Consider the following 13,796-nt stretch of genomic DNA (forward strand, 5'->3'; position numbering starts at 1 on the left):
AAGAAAGTGCAGCCTGCCCAGGAGTGGCTCCACACATGGAAAGCAGACGCAGGAAGATGACACAACAAAAAGAGACACGGATTCCCGGTGACACTGACAAGAATCCAAGCGGACACAGAAAAACACACAGTGAATGGACACAGAGAGTAGACAATGGGGTAGGGGGAGATAAATAAATAAATATTTTTAAAAAGTAGATGAGCAAATGGATGGATGACAGAGTGAATGAGTGAATGAGTACATGAATGAATAGGTGGAGTCGGACTAAGTACGAGTTCACGGCACATCTCCTTGATATGGCAGTGACTTCCCATAGGACTCTGAAGGAACTTTGTGCCACTTTTCTATTCCACCATTTTCCCAAATGTCGAGTGGGAAGATTGCTGTTTTGTTCTTTTTTAAGGAGGTACTGGGAATTGAACCCAGGATCTCGTGCATGGAAAGCAGGCGCTCAACCCCTGAGCAAACACCTGCTACCTGGAAGACTGCTTTTGACGACTTGGCAGCACAGTCCAGGTCCCGTGCCCTCTTTTCCCCCTGGAACTCCCATATCCACATATGCCAGGAAGATCGCCCCGGATATGCTCTGGTGGGATCCTGCATCGGTACTGAGGATGAACCCAGCCAGTCCCATTCGGAGCCCCTCCTCCCACCTTTTGAGCAAGTCAGTGCACCCTGGTGGCTAATTTAACTTCAGAAATATATTCTGCTTAATATGCCATAATCTCATCTACTAAGAGACCTAGGGGTTGAAATAACACTGTTTTATACTGTTTATTGCATTTTAAATTCCCTAGTCTTTATAGAGGAATTGGTTTAGGCCAATCTCTGAAACAAAAGAAGGTGCCAATATCACTCATTCATTCTCAAATCATGTTTGTGTTTGGTGTGGGGTCACTAAATCAATCTAGTGAGTTGTGATCAGCTTGTATAGTAAATTAATAGAAAATATTAGTGCGCATCTATATAGCAGAAATAAATACTGTTTAATGACAGTTGCATTTCAGTTTATATATATCCATGGATGTGTGTATAGGGTTGCAATGTAAATTTTACTTCTTACTCTATGTCCTCAACCAAAAAAGGAAAAAGATAAACAATTTCAAGTCACTAATCTAAGATTCCTCAAGCTCTTGACATGTGTTGGGAACTGGTTTTCTCATTTACTTCTCTGTGAAACCCAGCAGGATAGGTATTTTTAATTTCCCATTTTAGTGTCCCGTCTTAGAGATTAAAATTCAGAGCGACTGTTCATTGTTGAAGATCATTCAGCGACTGAGTGCCAGAGTTGGAGTTGTCCAAAAACTGAAATTGTCCAAAAAATGAAAGTCACCCTCTTCTTCATAAAGTTGGGAGAAGGGAAGGAGCAGTTGGAAAAATTAACAGAAGTAGAGGAGGTGTGTGCTACACCCAAAACAGGGCATACAGCAAGAAAGCAACACGAGTGTTGAGCGGCAAGTGCTGCTCAGGGTAGGAATCTGTGTGGATAAGGATGAGAGAGGCATCAAGGTTATCCAAATTAAAAATAGAAAAAAAAAAAAGAAATTTAAAAATTCAAGAGGAACTGGGCCGGTCCGTCCATCCCTGGGGAGGAAGGGAGGCAAAATAATAAGAGCGAACAGTCTCCAAGTGGAATGGCTTGCGTTCTTTCCCCACAGCTGCGAAGGCCGCCGACCACACAGCCGGTGCAGGCCAGTGGAATCAGACACCTGCTGCGCGCGCCGCGCTGTGTTGCCCTGGCAACGGACCCACGCTTCAGGATCCTGGCGGCTCAAGGAGCAGGCAGTAGCGCAGATGCACGGAGCTCCCCTTGGTGGGACGGTGGTCTACCTGGGGGGAAGGTCCGACGAGGGGTTTCCTCGGCCACCAGGAGCTAAGAGCGAGCCTTAAAATGGGAGCTGGAGCGTGGGCGACTGAACAGGCGGAGACCTTCCCTCCAGGAGCCGCGAGCCCGGTGGGAGTCGCTGTTAGACTCCAGGAGCTAACATTTACCGAGCACTTGCCACGGCCACTCGCTGTTTCAGAGGCTTTGTGTGTTTTAGCTCCTTGTCGGTACAATCCTGTGGGGTGCTGTTATCATATGCCCGTTTTACAGGGAGGGCAGCTGAGGCTTTTCGCCAGCGCCCCCCAGGGAGTGAGCGGCCGCGGGGGGACTGGAATTCAGGTCTTCTGCCCAGGAAGCCTCAGCCCCTGTGGGCGCCTCGGCCTCAGGCGCGAGCTGCTGGGAAATGCCCCCAGAGGGAGCCTAGGGCGCACGGCGCAGGGCTGGGGCGAGCCGGGAGGCGCGCAGGCTGCGGGGCTCGGGCGCCGCGCGTCCCGCCCCGGGCCCCGGCTTCCTCTCCGTCGCTCTGCGGGAGTCTTTCCAGGCTGCTGGGGGCTCGATCCGGTTGCCCCGGGGCTCAGGGCCGGACGCTGCCAGGCGCGCGGCTCCGGCTGCGCCAGTCGAAAGCCACCAGCGCGCCCAGGGAGATGAGGACCAGGCCGGCGAGCCCCAGGCGGACGAGGTTCCCCTGGGTGTAGTCCGAGGGCCCGGAGCCTGAGGGCCGGGCGGGGAGAGGGGTGCTCAGCGTCCCGGACTCGGCCAGGTGCTCCCGGCCTCTAACCCCGGCGTGGAGATGGGAACCCGACCCCCGACTCGCAAAGTACAGTGGGGGCGGGACTGGGGACCTCAAGGCCTGCGACCAGACCCCAAGGTCTGAGGGAGGAGGGGTTGGGCCCCATAGCCCCGGGTCTGAGGGAGGAGGGACTGGGGGCTGGACAGCTGGGTCCGAGGGAGGAGGGCTGGGGCCTGGACTCCTGGTCTGAGGGAGGAGGGCTGGGGGCCTGGATTTCAGGGTCTGAGGGAGGAGGGCTGGGATCTGGACCCCTGGGTCTGAGGGAGGAGGCACTGGGGTCTGGACCTCTGGGTCTGAGGGAGGAGGCGCTGGGGGGCCTGGACTCCTGGTCTGCGGGAGGAAGGGCTGGGGACCTGGACCCCTGGATCAGGGGAGGAGGGGTTGGGGGCCTGGACTCCAGGGTCTGAGGGAGGAGAGGCTGGGGTCTGGACTCCTGGGTCTGAGGAAGGGGGACTGGGGGCCCATAGTCCCGGGTCTGAGGGAGGAGGGGCTGGGGTCTGGACCCCTGGGTCTGAGGGAGGGGGGCTGGGGACCCGGGCGAAGGGCCGGGGGCGGGGCCTCACCTTCCCAGCTGATGACCAGCGGCTCGCTGCGCTGCGACAGCACGTAGGGCGCGGAGGGCGTGTGGTAGTAGCAGCTGTAGGTGCCCAGGGCGTCGGCGCCGAGCAGCGGGAAGTCCACCCAGGGCCGCGCCGAGTTGCGGTGATACTGCAGCGGCGCCGCCAGGCCCTCGCGGTACAGCGCGAAGCTCATGCCCCGCAGGCTGCCCGCGCAGCGCAGGCTCACGTTGGCCGCGGGCGCCACCGCGGGACCCGGCAGCGCCACCAGCGAAGGCCGCGGCAGTGAGTCTGCGGGGAGGCGGCGCCTGAGCGCGGCCCGCCCCGCCCCTCCCGCGCCTCTGCGCGCCCCTCCGCCTTTCTCCCACTCTCCTCAATCTCTCTCAACTCTCCCTCGCCCCCCCCCTTTGTCACCCCGTGTCCAGGTGTCTGTCTCCCACCTTTTCTGTGTCTCTCCGAGGCCCTGAGTCTTTGCCTCTGTACCCCCCCAGCTCTCGTCTCCAGCGTGTCTTCCGCTCTTCCCCCTCCGTCTTTCCCTTTCTCCCTAGCTTGGGGTCTCCCCGCGCCAGTCTCTTCCCCTGGGTCTCAGCAGTCAGTGCCTTTCTGATGTATTTTCTAATGTGCTTCCCCGTTCCCCCACGGTCTCTCAGCTCAGCTCTGGTGACATTTGGGCCTGGGTGGTTCTTTGGCAGGAAGGCTGTCCGTGCACTGTAGGTCGTTTAGCAGCGTCCCTGGCCTCCACCCTCCAGACCAGGAGCCATCCCCACCCCCATCGTGACAGGGGAGCCGATGTGGTTCAGGCAGTCTAGTGTCCGCCTTCCACATGGGAGGTCCTGGTTTGGTTCCAACAAACAACGAGCAGACAAGGAGCAAAAATGAGCAGACAACAACCAAAAACAACAAATGGGCAATGACAAAGAAAGAGCAGACAAGCAAGCAGGGAGTGGATGTGGCTCAAGTAGTTGAGTGCCCTCCTCCCACATGGGCGGTCCCAGTTAGGATCCTGGTGCCTCCTAAAGAAAAAACAGACAACAAGCAAAAAACAAGGAGCAGACAATAAGTGCAAACACCGAGCAGACGAGGGAGCCATGGGGGAGGAGGGAGTGTCTCCAGATATTGCTGTCACCTGCAGTAACACTACCCAGGGTCGAGAACCACTGTGCCTACGTATGTGTCTGTCTCTCTCTGAGCTCTTTTCGCCCTGTGTTTTGTTCAAGCCTCTCTCGCGCTTCTTCTCCCCATGTTTGTCTTTGTGCACCAATTTCTCTGCCTCTGGGTGTGAGTACACCTCTCGGTCTCTTTCCCTTTATCTTTCTCCCTTGTCCCCATGTGTCTGCTCTGTATCTCTCTCCCTCTTCCTCTGTATTTACCTCTCTCTGTCTTGCTCTCTCTCCCTCCCTCTCCCTCTCTCTTCCTCCCTCTCTGCCTCTCCTTCCTTCCTCTGTAGATACCTCTCTTCGCCCATCTTGCTCTCTCTCCCTGTCCCCCACTTACACTACCCCTGTCCCCCCTCCTGCCTCCCCACACCTCAACCTCACCTGTCACCAGCAGTTGCAGGGCATCACTGGGCTGGGACCAGACACCTGAATCCCAGCTCAGCCTCTGGTAGCAGCAGTGGTAACTGCCCCCCTGTGCTGGGGTCACCTCCTCCAGGAAGAATTCCGCCAGCTCCGAGGCCACATCCGGGAGGAGCACAGGTTTGGTGGCTCCAGCCTTGAAGAGCACAAACCCCCAGGCGGGTTGGGGGGCCCGGCACCTCAAGGTTACATTCACCCCGGGACTCACGACTGCTGCTGGCTGAGCCTCCAGCCACGGCTTGGGGTGCAAGGCTGGGGGGACAGAACAGAGGGGGCTACTGGGTGCTTGGGCCTCCTGGGAGCCCAGGGACATGAAGGTAAGTCAGAAAAAGAGACAAATCATCTTGGCAATCATTTCCCCTTTCTCAGCTGCAGTTCCCTGTCTGCAAAGTGGGGGAGGGGCTGAACTTCAGTAAGGGCTTCTCAGAACTAGCTGCACATCAGGAGAGCAGGATACAAACACTGCTACAAATGCCTGAACTTTCCCCCACAGCTACTCCACACAGTGTCAAGGGGTTAGGCCCCAGAGAACTGTCATTTTAAAGAGCTCCCAAGAATCTGTGCAACATATTTAACATATTTAATTAGCTGCCACATTTTGCTATCTATTTGGAAAAAATAAAATGTTGGATCCCTACCTCACACCATTCCCTAAAGCAAATTCCAAATGAATTAGAGACTCACATTTTTCCCCCCACTTTTTTTTTTAACACAAAAACTATTAGAAGAAAATACAAAAAAAATATTTGTCTCAGGATAGGAAAGACCTTCTTAAAATACAAAATGAAAAGTTCAGAAAGGATGAAATTTGGCCATTTCAAGATTTTAGAGTTTTGTATGTTAAAAGACACAGAAATGAGACTTCAGCTCCTACACTCTGATTTATTGGACTTACCCCACTCAGCTAACATGGAGTTGAAGAATGTCAACCATCATACCATGGAGCCTAGAGTGCCTACAACTGAAAGCAGAAGGATTGCATCCAGTATCCATGTGGACTCTAAGCCCCCTCTTGACATAGATGTGGAATGGACACAACCAAGCCAAGGTCCACAGGAAGGAGGAATACAGTAAGGATTAGAGTGGACTTAATGATATTCTATTCATGAACTATTGTGGTTAATAATCGAGAAAATGTGGCATTGTGTGGAAAAAGTGGCCATGGTGGCTGCTGGGTGCGGGGAATGGGAGGAAGAGATGAGATGTGGAGGCATTTTTGGGACTTGGAGATGTCCTGGGTGGTGCTGCAGGGACAATTGCCGGACATTGTATGTCCTCCCATGGCCCACTGGATGGAACGTGGGAGAGTGTGGGCTATGGTGTGGACCACAGGCCATGGGGTGCAGCGATGCCCAGAGATGTACTCACCAGATGCAATGGATGTGTCATGATGATGGGGGAGAGTGTTACTGTGGGGGGAGTGGTGGGGGTGAATGGGGACCTCATATTTTTTGAATGTAATATTTTTTAAAAAATGAATAAATAAAATTTAAAAATAAATAATGGTGCTTGAAAACAGAAAAAAAAACAAAAAAAAAGACACAGAAATGTAGCTAAAAGACAAGTGAGTGTCAGTAAAATCATTTACTTCTAAATCACATAGGCTAAGAATATAGAAAGAACTCCTAGAACCAATCCAATCGAAAGTTGGACAAAGGGTAGGAATATTCAGTTCACACACAAGTCCAACTATCAAAACACATCTGGGAGGCAAAAGTTGCTCAATCTCAGTAGGAATCATTAAAAATAAAGTAATAGGAATATAGTTTTGCCTATCAAGTTGTCAAAAATTAAAACTATAGTTAATACTCATTTTGGGTAAAGATATAGTGAGACAGACACTCAGGTATACTTGACAGGAATCTTTTAAGAAGGAAACTTCTAGAGACATGCAGACAGTGTGGGTAGGGTGGACAACTCAGGAGTTTGATGCCTTACCAGTGGGCCCTACTTTGGCATTTATGCTCCCTCATGTGACAGAGTTGGCTCAGCTGTGGTTTCCCTACACATGGCTCTTCTGCCCCTTCTACTTGAAACTATAACTAATACTAGAGTTGATAGGTGTATGTCCAACAGACTTCAGTCTTTCGGGTGTTGATGTGCCAGCTGGGCTCTGAATCTCAATAGAGTTGCAAAACCCACTCTACAGTTCATTGGGCTCACCCAGGACAACTAACAAGGAGATGATGATGGACAATGACCATCCCAGGGAAGAGAGAGAGTCTGCAACTGCAAGAAAGAGTCCCATCCATCTGCCCTATGGGATTGAAGCCCCCTCTCAATTAGAGGTGGAATGGGCATCACCATCCCAGAATCCTCAGGATTGGGGAATGAACTATGGACTAAAGTAGACTTACTGGTATTCAACCATAGACTTATTGCGATTCTAACATTGGAAGAAATTATATCATTGATGTGGCGGCAGTGGCTACTGGGAAATCTGGGGGAGGGAGAGGGAAATACAGGTGTAATATGGGACTTGGGAATTGTCCTGAATGATGCTGCAATGACAGATAAAGGCCATTATATATCTTGCCATAACCTACAGAACGGAGTGGGAGAGAGTGTAAACTACAATGTAAATTATAATCCATGCTTACTGGCAATGCTCCAAAATGTATTCATCAATTGTAACAAATGTACCACACTAATGAAGGATGTTGTTAATGTGGGAAAGTGTGTGTGGGGGGACAGGGAGCGGAGCACACAGGAATCCCCTATGTTTTTTATGTAACATTTATGTAATCTAAGTATCTTTAAAAAATAATTTTTTTTTTTATTTTTAAAAGAAGGAAACTTGTCAGTTTCTATCAAGACATGACCTATTTCTCGACAATTCCATTCCTCCTATGGTAGTTTGACTCACGGACCCCGAAAAAATGCATGTGCTTAAATTCTTAGTCGTAAGCGGGTTCCTGTGCCTGAGGACCCATTTGTAAAGGGGATCCTTGGAGGATGTATTATAACTTCCTCTAAGATCCAGTTTGGTGAGGCCCAACTGAATTGGGATTACTGGAGGCCTTAGAAAGCAAAGTAAGAAACACGGGAGGAAACAAGGACGTTGCCTAGGATGAACCCAGAGATGCAAGCCATGGTTCCCCAAGGAGGGAGGCAAGCCAGCACCAGGACACTGTAGACTTGGGAGAGAAACCATGGCCCTACTGACACCTGGATTTTAGACTTCTGGCCTACCCAACCGTGAGATAATAAATTCCCTTTGAGTCAACCCACAGTGTGGTATTTGTTATAGCCGCTCTACCAGACTAAGACAGCACCGTAGAGAAAGTCACGCACCTGTGCACAAGCGAGCTCATGGCTCCACAGGATGCTCGCTGCAGTACTGACTGAGAGGGTGGACACTTGGAAACTTCAGTGCACATCAAGAGGGAACCGGGCAAATAAACAAGACCCAGCCACACAATGTCAACTATAGACAACGGTTTAGGTCGCGCTAGCTAGAGTGACATGGAAATATCTCCAAGATACTGGAAGGTGGAAAAAGCAAGCTGTACAACTGTGGGTGTCAGGGAACATCCTTTTTGCCTTGGCAAAACAAAACAAAACATACATATATATATGTATGAATGCATGGAAATTTTGTGTAAGGAGTCAGAAGATTACTTAAAGAAGATGGAGAAGGAAAGAGGGAGGCTGTTACTTTCTCTTTATGTCTTTTGGTAATATTGAATTTTAAAAACCATGACTATATAATAACTTTATCATTAAAAATGAATTTAAAATACATTGATAAGATATTAATATTTACCCAAGGGATCCTTATTTAAAGTTGGAGTATAGTGGGGAGAGACTTGAGAGAAAGAAGAAGTTCCAAACTTCAGAAAACCTGGGAGAAAACCCAGAGCTGTCTCAGGGCAGGGACCCTGCTTTTGTGGGAAGAGGGTTCCAAATGGGGGAAAATTGGGGAAATCTTTATTTCTTGAGCCCTGTCCCATGCCAGGCTCTGAACCAAGGGCTTTTACACAAGTGATTTTATTAAACAACCCATTTTACAGAAGGACACTAAGTCTTAGCAAGCAGTAGTTTGTTCAAAGTCATACAATGAGTAAAACAATGAGACTGGGGTTCCAGCTTATGTCTCTTTACCACCGAAGTTCACGGTCTTCACCACTAACTTATACTAGTCACTAATCAGAGGGAGGCAGGGGAGGGAGGAGGGGGAGAGGGGGAAGGGAGGGAGAAAGGAGGAAGGAAATCTGGGGTGGGGTTGGGCACAAAAAGAAGATCTGAGTAGGTGGACATGGGGTGCCAGCGGCATAAAGGAGGCTGGATGGGGGTGTTACTTACCAGGAGTGACGTCTGTGTGACACAGAGGACCTGCAGAAGATTGGGGGCTGGTCTTTTGAGAGCGCTAGGCCTCTCCCAGCCACATCTCCTTGGGAACCCAGGAATCTGAGTCCCCAGTCCCTCCTTCCTCTGGGGAACATGCGTCTACCACCCATAGACCAGGGGTCCTTAACCTTTTTGGTTCCACAGACTCCTCTGCCAGTCAGGTGAAAACCGTGGACCCCTACTCAGAATGCAACGGCAGATAGTTTTATGACACTCAACATCGGAGGCCAGAGAAAATAAAGACTTTTTAAATTCAAGCTCACAGACCGCCTGAAAGAACCCTGGTTAAGAAGAACTCCTGCACTAGACTCTCCTTTCCCTTTAGGGGGACTCCACCAACTTAAAAACCAGGCCCCTCTTAGCTATACAACCAAGTGTTCAAGCCCCTGGGCCCTGCCTTTTCCAGGACATCCATGGTTTGAGCTCATAATCTCTCTTCACTGGGGTTCGGGAATCTGGGCCCCCAGCCTTCTCTCACATCAGAATCTAGGAGTCCCTCCTCTCTCAGACCCAGAAATCCAAGCTCCCTCCGTCCCCCCTCCCTGCCTCTCAAGACGCAGAAGTTCAGACCCTCAGCCCCCCCTTCCCTCAGACCCAGGAGCTCCAGTCCCTAGCCTCTTGCAGCCTCAAGACCCAGGGAATCCTGCCCCACTCCCTCCTTTTCCAGGGGCCCAGGAATCTGAGATGGCGGAGTCCTCCTGTTTCAGAATCCAGGGGTCTGAGACCCAGTCCTGTCCCCTCTTTCTAGCCCACCATTCCAGACCCCCAACCAGTGCTGCCCGGCTACACTGCACCTGCCCTCTGGAGACATGGGAGTCCAGTGCCTTGCCCCCTCTTCTGTCAGGTGTCCGGGTCCCCAGAGCCTGTCTCCCTGCCCCCAGTGCAGCCAGGAACCCCCTCCCTTCTTGCTCACAAAGAGTCAGCGGTAGGAGAAGCAGCACCCGGGCCATAGTGGGCAGATCTGCGCTGGAGCTGGAGCCAGGGCTCCGCCGTTCCCGCTCCCCTTCCAGTAAATGCGGAAACATCTGCAGAGCCGGAGTAGGGAAGGGAGGAGGGAGGCAGGAGCCCTTGGGTGACTGTGTCACAGCCCCATGGTGCTGTGGAAAAAACTGGGAGAGGAAGCAGTCATAACCGCCTAACCGTTATTAATTCAACTTTTTTTTTTTTTTTTTTTTTTTAACTTCAGCACCGTTTCCATGCTGCACGATGCTGCGGCAAGAGGGGAGTAAGACCCCGCCACTGCCCTCGAGCAGCTCTCAAGCTGATGGCGTTACAGCAAAGCCACGGATTCTGAACCGTAGAAACTCAGTACCGGCACTCCAGAAAGGTGGATGAACAGTTTTATTATGCGTGGGACCAAAGGAGAGTCAATCTCCAAATTCTGAGCTCCGTTTTTCAGGTTTCATGGTTTATATAGGATTTCAGGTGGGATCAGCATAACTTTTGCTCATTGGCTAATGTGTTGCTAGGTGACATTTTGCAAGCAGTGGGGTTACAGAGGCAGAATGCAGCTGGAAGGTTGCCGGCTGATTTACAGAAGTGGGGGGGTGAAGTCACTTGTTTGATTTCTTTCTACTAGGCCATGTTTTCACAGGCTGATTTACAGAAGCAGGAGTAGGAGTTATTTGAGATTATCCTGCGAGACCATGTCCTCACAGACTGATCCACAGACAACAGGGGTCAGGAGTGACTAGTTAGATATTTTGCAAGGTTATGCTTTTTATTCCTCAACAATGGGAAGGCAAACCTGGATCAAGTCAGTGAGAGAGAGAGGAAAAGCGTGATTAAGCTATAAAGGAGGTAGGACAGGTCACTGTACGGGTCCGGAGAAGGCCACACCCATCTGGGGCGACAGCTACCGTTTCCTAGACACACCGATTTTGAGCTGAGGCCGACGTGATAAAGACGCTAGTCGCTTGTCCTCTCTGGGCCTCTGTTTCTCCATTTGGGAATCGGTCCTCATCAGTGAACAATAAAATGAGGAATGCTGCATGCTGCTGTAGGAAGGTCGCAGCAGGAGGATTGAGCGTTACTCCTCCGAACACACGTTTGGGGTGAGAAAGGAAAGCCAAAAGGTACGACCTCCCACCAGGGGCATCCCGGCCAAGGCAGGCCAACCTACACCTGCAGCGCTCCGCCTCTCTCGGCGCCGGCCGTTCTGCGCTAGCGCGCACGCGCAAATTCAGGCCGGGGCGCCTCGCGCTAGGACCACAACTCCCAGAGCGCTCCGCGCCCTCGCTGCCGTCGTCCCCCCCTGGAACGATTGTTCTGCGCCAGCGCGCACGCGCAGACTCAGGCAGCGGCCCCTGGCGTGCACGGACCACAACTCCCAGGGTGCTCCCTGTCCCCGCCGCCGCCGCTGCCGCCGCCGCCAAGACCAAGATGGCTGCGAGTAAGTTCCCGGTCGGCTCGGGGGCCTCGGGTAGTTCCGGGAGTCCCGGACGGTGCTCGGGGGAGGGCATAGTGGAGCACCTGTGGAGGCGGTGGGGTCCTTACTAGAGGGGGGCGCACAGGTTGGGGGTGGCACCAGAGGGCTAGAGGTCACCCGGGGCAGCCCCTGCAGGGGTGACCCTCCTCGCCCATCCCCGCAGAAGCCGCCGCCTTCCTCAAGAATGCCTGGGCCAAGGAGCCGGTGCTGGTTGCGTCCCTTCACCATCGCGGGCCTCGGTGCGTGAGTGTCCCAGACGCGAACGTGCATCACCTCCCAACCTCGACACGGCTGGTACCCCAAAGCCCCATTGCGACCGCATTCCCAGCGTTCCCACTCTGTCATGTGAAACTGCGTTCTCTCGAGAGCATTGAATAATTCCTTATTCCACGCGCCACCCGATTCCTACCCTGGATGTCCATGATCCCACAAAGGAGACATGCTCTACTCAGACTCTGCATTAAAAATACTTGGGCGCTAAAAAAAGTCTGGATCCTCCCTTCACCAGACACAAAACACACACACTCGGAATTGAGTCGCTTGGAGTGGAGGTGGGGCTAGGGAATGTGTATTTTGTGAAAATCCCCCAGTGGTTCTAATGTGCCACCCTGATTAAGAACCTCTGCTCTGGAACAGGACTGCTCTAATTTTTAATATGCATTGGAGTCACTTAGGGGGCTTGTTAAAAATGCAGGTTCTGATTCAGTAGGTCTGGGTTGAGGCCTGGGAATCTGCATGTCTAACAAGTTCTCTGTATTTCCAGTACTGTTGGTTGGCAGATCACAAACTGGGTAAGGTTCTAGAACGGGACTGTCTAGCACAACAGCCGCAAGCCACCATGGAGCTCCTGAAACGGCTAGTACAGAGATGCACTGAGTGTGAAATGCATACAGGATTTCAAAGACTTATGATAAAAAGAATGTAAAATACTGCAGTAATTTTTTACATTGATTACATATTGAGATGATGTTTTAGAAATCCAGGTTGAATATATATTGATTGAACCCAGTGTTTAGGAAGCAGGCACTCAACCACCATGGTACATCCGCGCCCTGATTATATTTTTTAAGTTAGTTTCACCTGTATGTTTTTAACGGGTCTATTAGCTAACAAAATTACCATCCTGGCTTACGTATTTCTGTTGTACAGCACTGGCCTAGAATATCCTGTTATCACCTTACCCCAACCCCAGCACTCCTGGCTCCCCCTCCCAACACCCACCCTGTTTGTAAAAGCTTATGATTCTGCATTCCTAAACCACACCCCTTTGGCTGCTCCACGACCACCCCTGTACTCAAAACCACTCATTCCATAATTACCCCCATTTCCTCCCTCCTCTCTGCCTTCTAGGTGTGATGTTTCCATCCACCCCCAAAGAATTGTGAACCTCTCTACTGATAAATGGGGATTTCCAGGGTACCAAGGGGCCCCACTAGACCTCTATCCCCCCACACCCCAACACCTTTGCCAAGATACAGCTTCTGCCCCCCTTCCCCCTCCTACTCCCCAGGGCCTCACCCCCCTGTCTCTCCACAGCTGTAATTCTGCCCTCAGTCAGCCCCTACACCAAGTACGCCAGTATGATCAACCAGGCCACACCGTACAACTACCCAGGTGAGTGGGAGCCAGAGCTGGGCCGTTTGGGATTGGCCCAGCCTTCCTGTGCTGGGGGAGGGACTAGTAGGGTGGGTCTCTCCTCAGCAGGGACTGGAGATTCTACAGAGTCCTTTTTTTTAAAAAAAATTGAGATATAATTCAAATATCAAAATTTACCCACTATCCATTTTTGCACTTTTGAGTTTTTGTTGTCTTTCCATCTTTCTTTTCCTCTCTGGGCTCCTGTCTCTCTTACTTTCTGGATTTATGTCTTCAGGGGTCTCCATCTCTCCAGCTCCCTGTCCTCTTGTTTCCCATTTCTGTGGACATCCCGCCTCTGAATCTTCTGGATCTCTGCCCCTCTGGGGTTTCTCACATCTCCAGCTCTAGGTCTTTTCTTGCCTCTCCCTCCCTGAGTATAAAATGACAGCCCAGGCCTTCCTGGACCCAGCTCTGCTGACCACAGGCCGTCCTCCTGTCCCACAGTGCCAGTCCGAGATGATGGCAACATGCTGGACGTGCCCAGCCACCCCCAGGACCCCCAGGGCCGAAGCCTGGAGTGGCTGAAGAACCTGTGAGCACCTCCGTTGGCAGGGCAGGTCCCCTCCTCTGTGGCCCCCAATAAAAATGTGAAAACCAGCCCCAGAACCTGGGAGTGTGTGTGACTCAAGGT

General features: G+C 51.8%; 2 protein-coding genes across 2 annotated transcripts; one reads left to right on the forward strand and one right to left on the reverse strand.

Moving 5' to 3' along the window:
- Positions 1-967: 967 nt before the first annotated feature.
- Positions 968-10,207, reverse strand: OSCAR (osteoclast associated Ig-like receptor). Its single transcript, XM_004456666.5, has 5 exons — positions 10,013-10,207; positions 9,055-9,084; positions 4,711-5,001; positions 3,179-3,463; positions 968-2,536 (listed from the first exon to the last, which is right to left on the reverse strand). Exons 1-5 carry the CDS (start codon positions 10,122-10,124, stop codon positions 2,400-2,402), a joined length of 855 nt encoding a protein of 284 aa, XP_004456723.4. The 5' UTR covers positions 10,125-10,207; the 3' UTR covers positions 968-2,399.
- Positions 10,208-10,305: 98 nt separating this feature from the next.
- NDUFA3 (NADH:ubiquinone oxidoreductase subunit A3) lies at positions 10,306-13,762 on the forward strand. The gene is made up of 5 exons (XM_058279168.1): positions 10,306-10,407; positions 11,306-11,491; positions 11,691-11,766; positions 13,064-13,141; positions 13,610-13,762. Exons 1-5 carry the CDS (start codon positions 10,306-10,308, stop codon positions 13,699-13,701), a joined length of 534 nt encoding a protein of 177 aa, XP_058135151.1. The 3' UTR covers positions 13,702-13,762.
- The last annotated feature ends 34 nt before the right edge of the window (positions 13,763-13,796 follow it).

This window comes from Dasypus novemcinctus, chromosome 18 (genome assembly GCF_030445035.2).
Source record: "Dasypus novemcinctus isolate mDasNov1 chromosome 18, mDasNov1.1.hap2, whole genome shotgun sequence".
Lineage (NCBI taxonomy): Eukaryota > Metazoa > Chordata > Mammalia > Cingulata > Dasypodidae > Dasypus > Dasypus novemcinctus.

Excerpts from the sequence above, each read along its gene's own strand:
- NDUFA3 (XM_058279168.1), top strand. The coding sequence starts at position 10,306 with ATGCTGCGGCAAGAGGGGAGTAAGACCCCGCCACTGCCCTCGAGCAGC. Across the intron at positions 10,408-11,305 it reads TTCTGAACCGTAGAAACTCA|GACCACAACTCCCAGAGCGC; the intron begins GTACCGGCACTC and ends GCCTCGCGCTAG. Across the intron at positions 11,492-11,690 it reads CAAGACCAAGATGGCTGCGA|AAGCCGCCGCCTTCCTCAAG; the intron begins GTAAGTTCCCGG and ends CCATCCCCGCAG.
- OSCAR (XM_004456666.5), bottom strand. The coding sequence starts at position 10,124 with ATGTTTCCGCATTTACTGGAAGGGGAGCGGGAACGGCGGAGCCCTGGC. Across the intron at positions 9,085-10,012 it reads TCTCCTACCGCTGACTCTTT|GTCCTCTGTGTCACACAGAC; the intron begins GTGAGCAAGAAG and ends AATCTTCTGCAG. Across the intron at positions 2,537-3,178 it reads GCTGGTCATCAGCTGGGAAG|GCTCCGGGCCCTCGGACTAC; the intron begins GTGAGGCCCCGC and ends CCCGGCCCTCAG.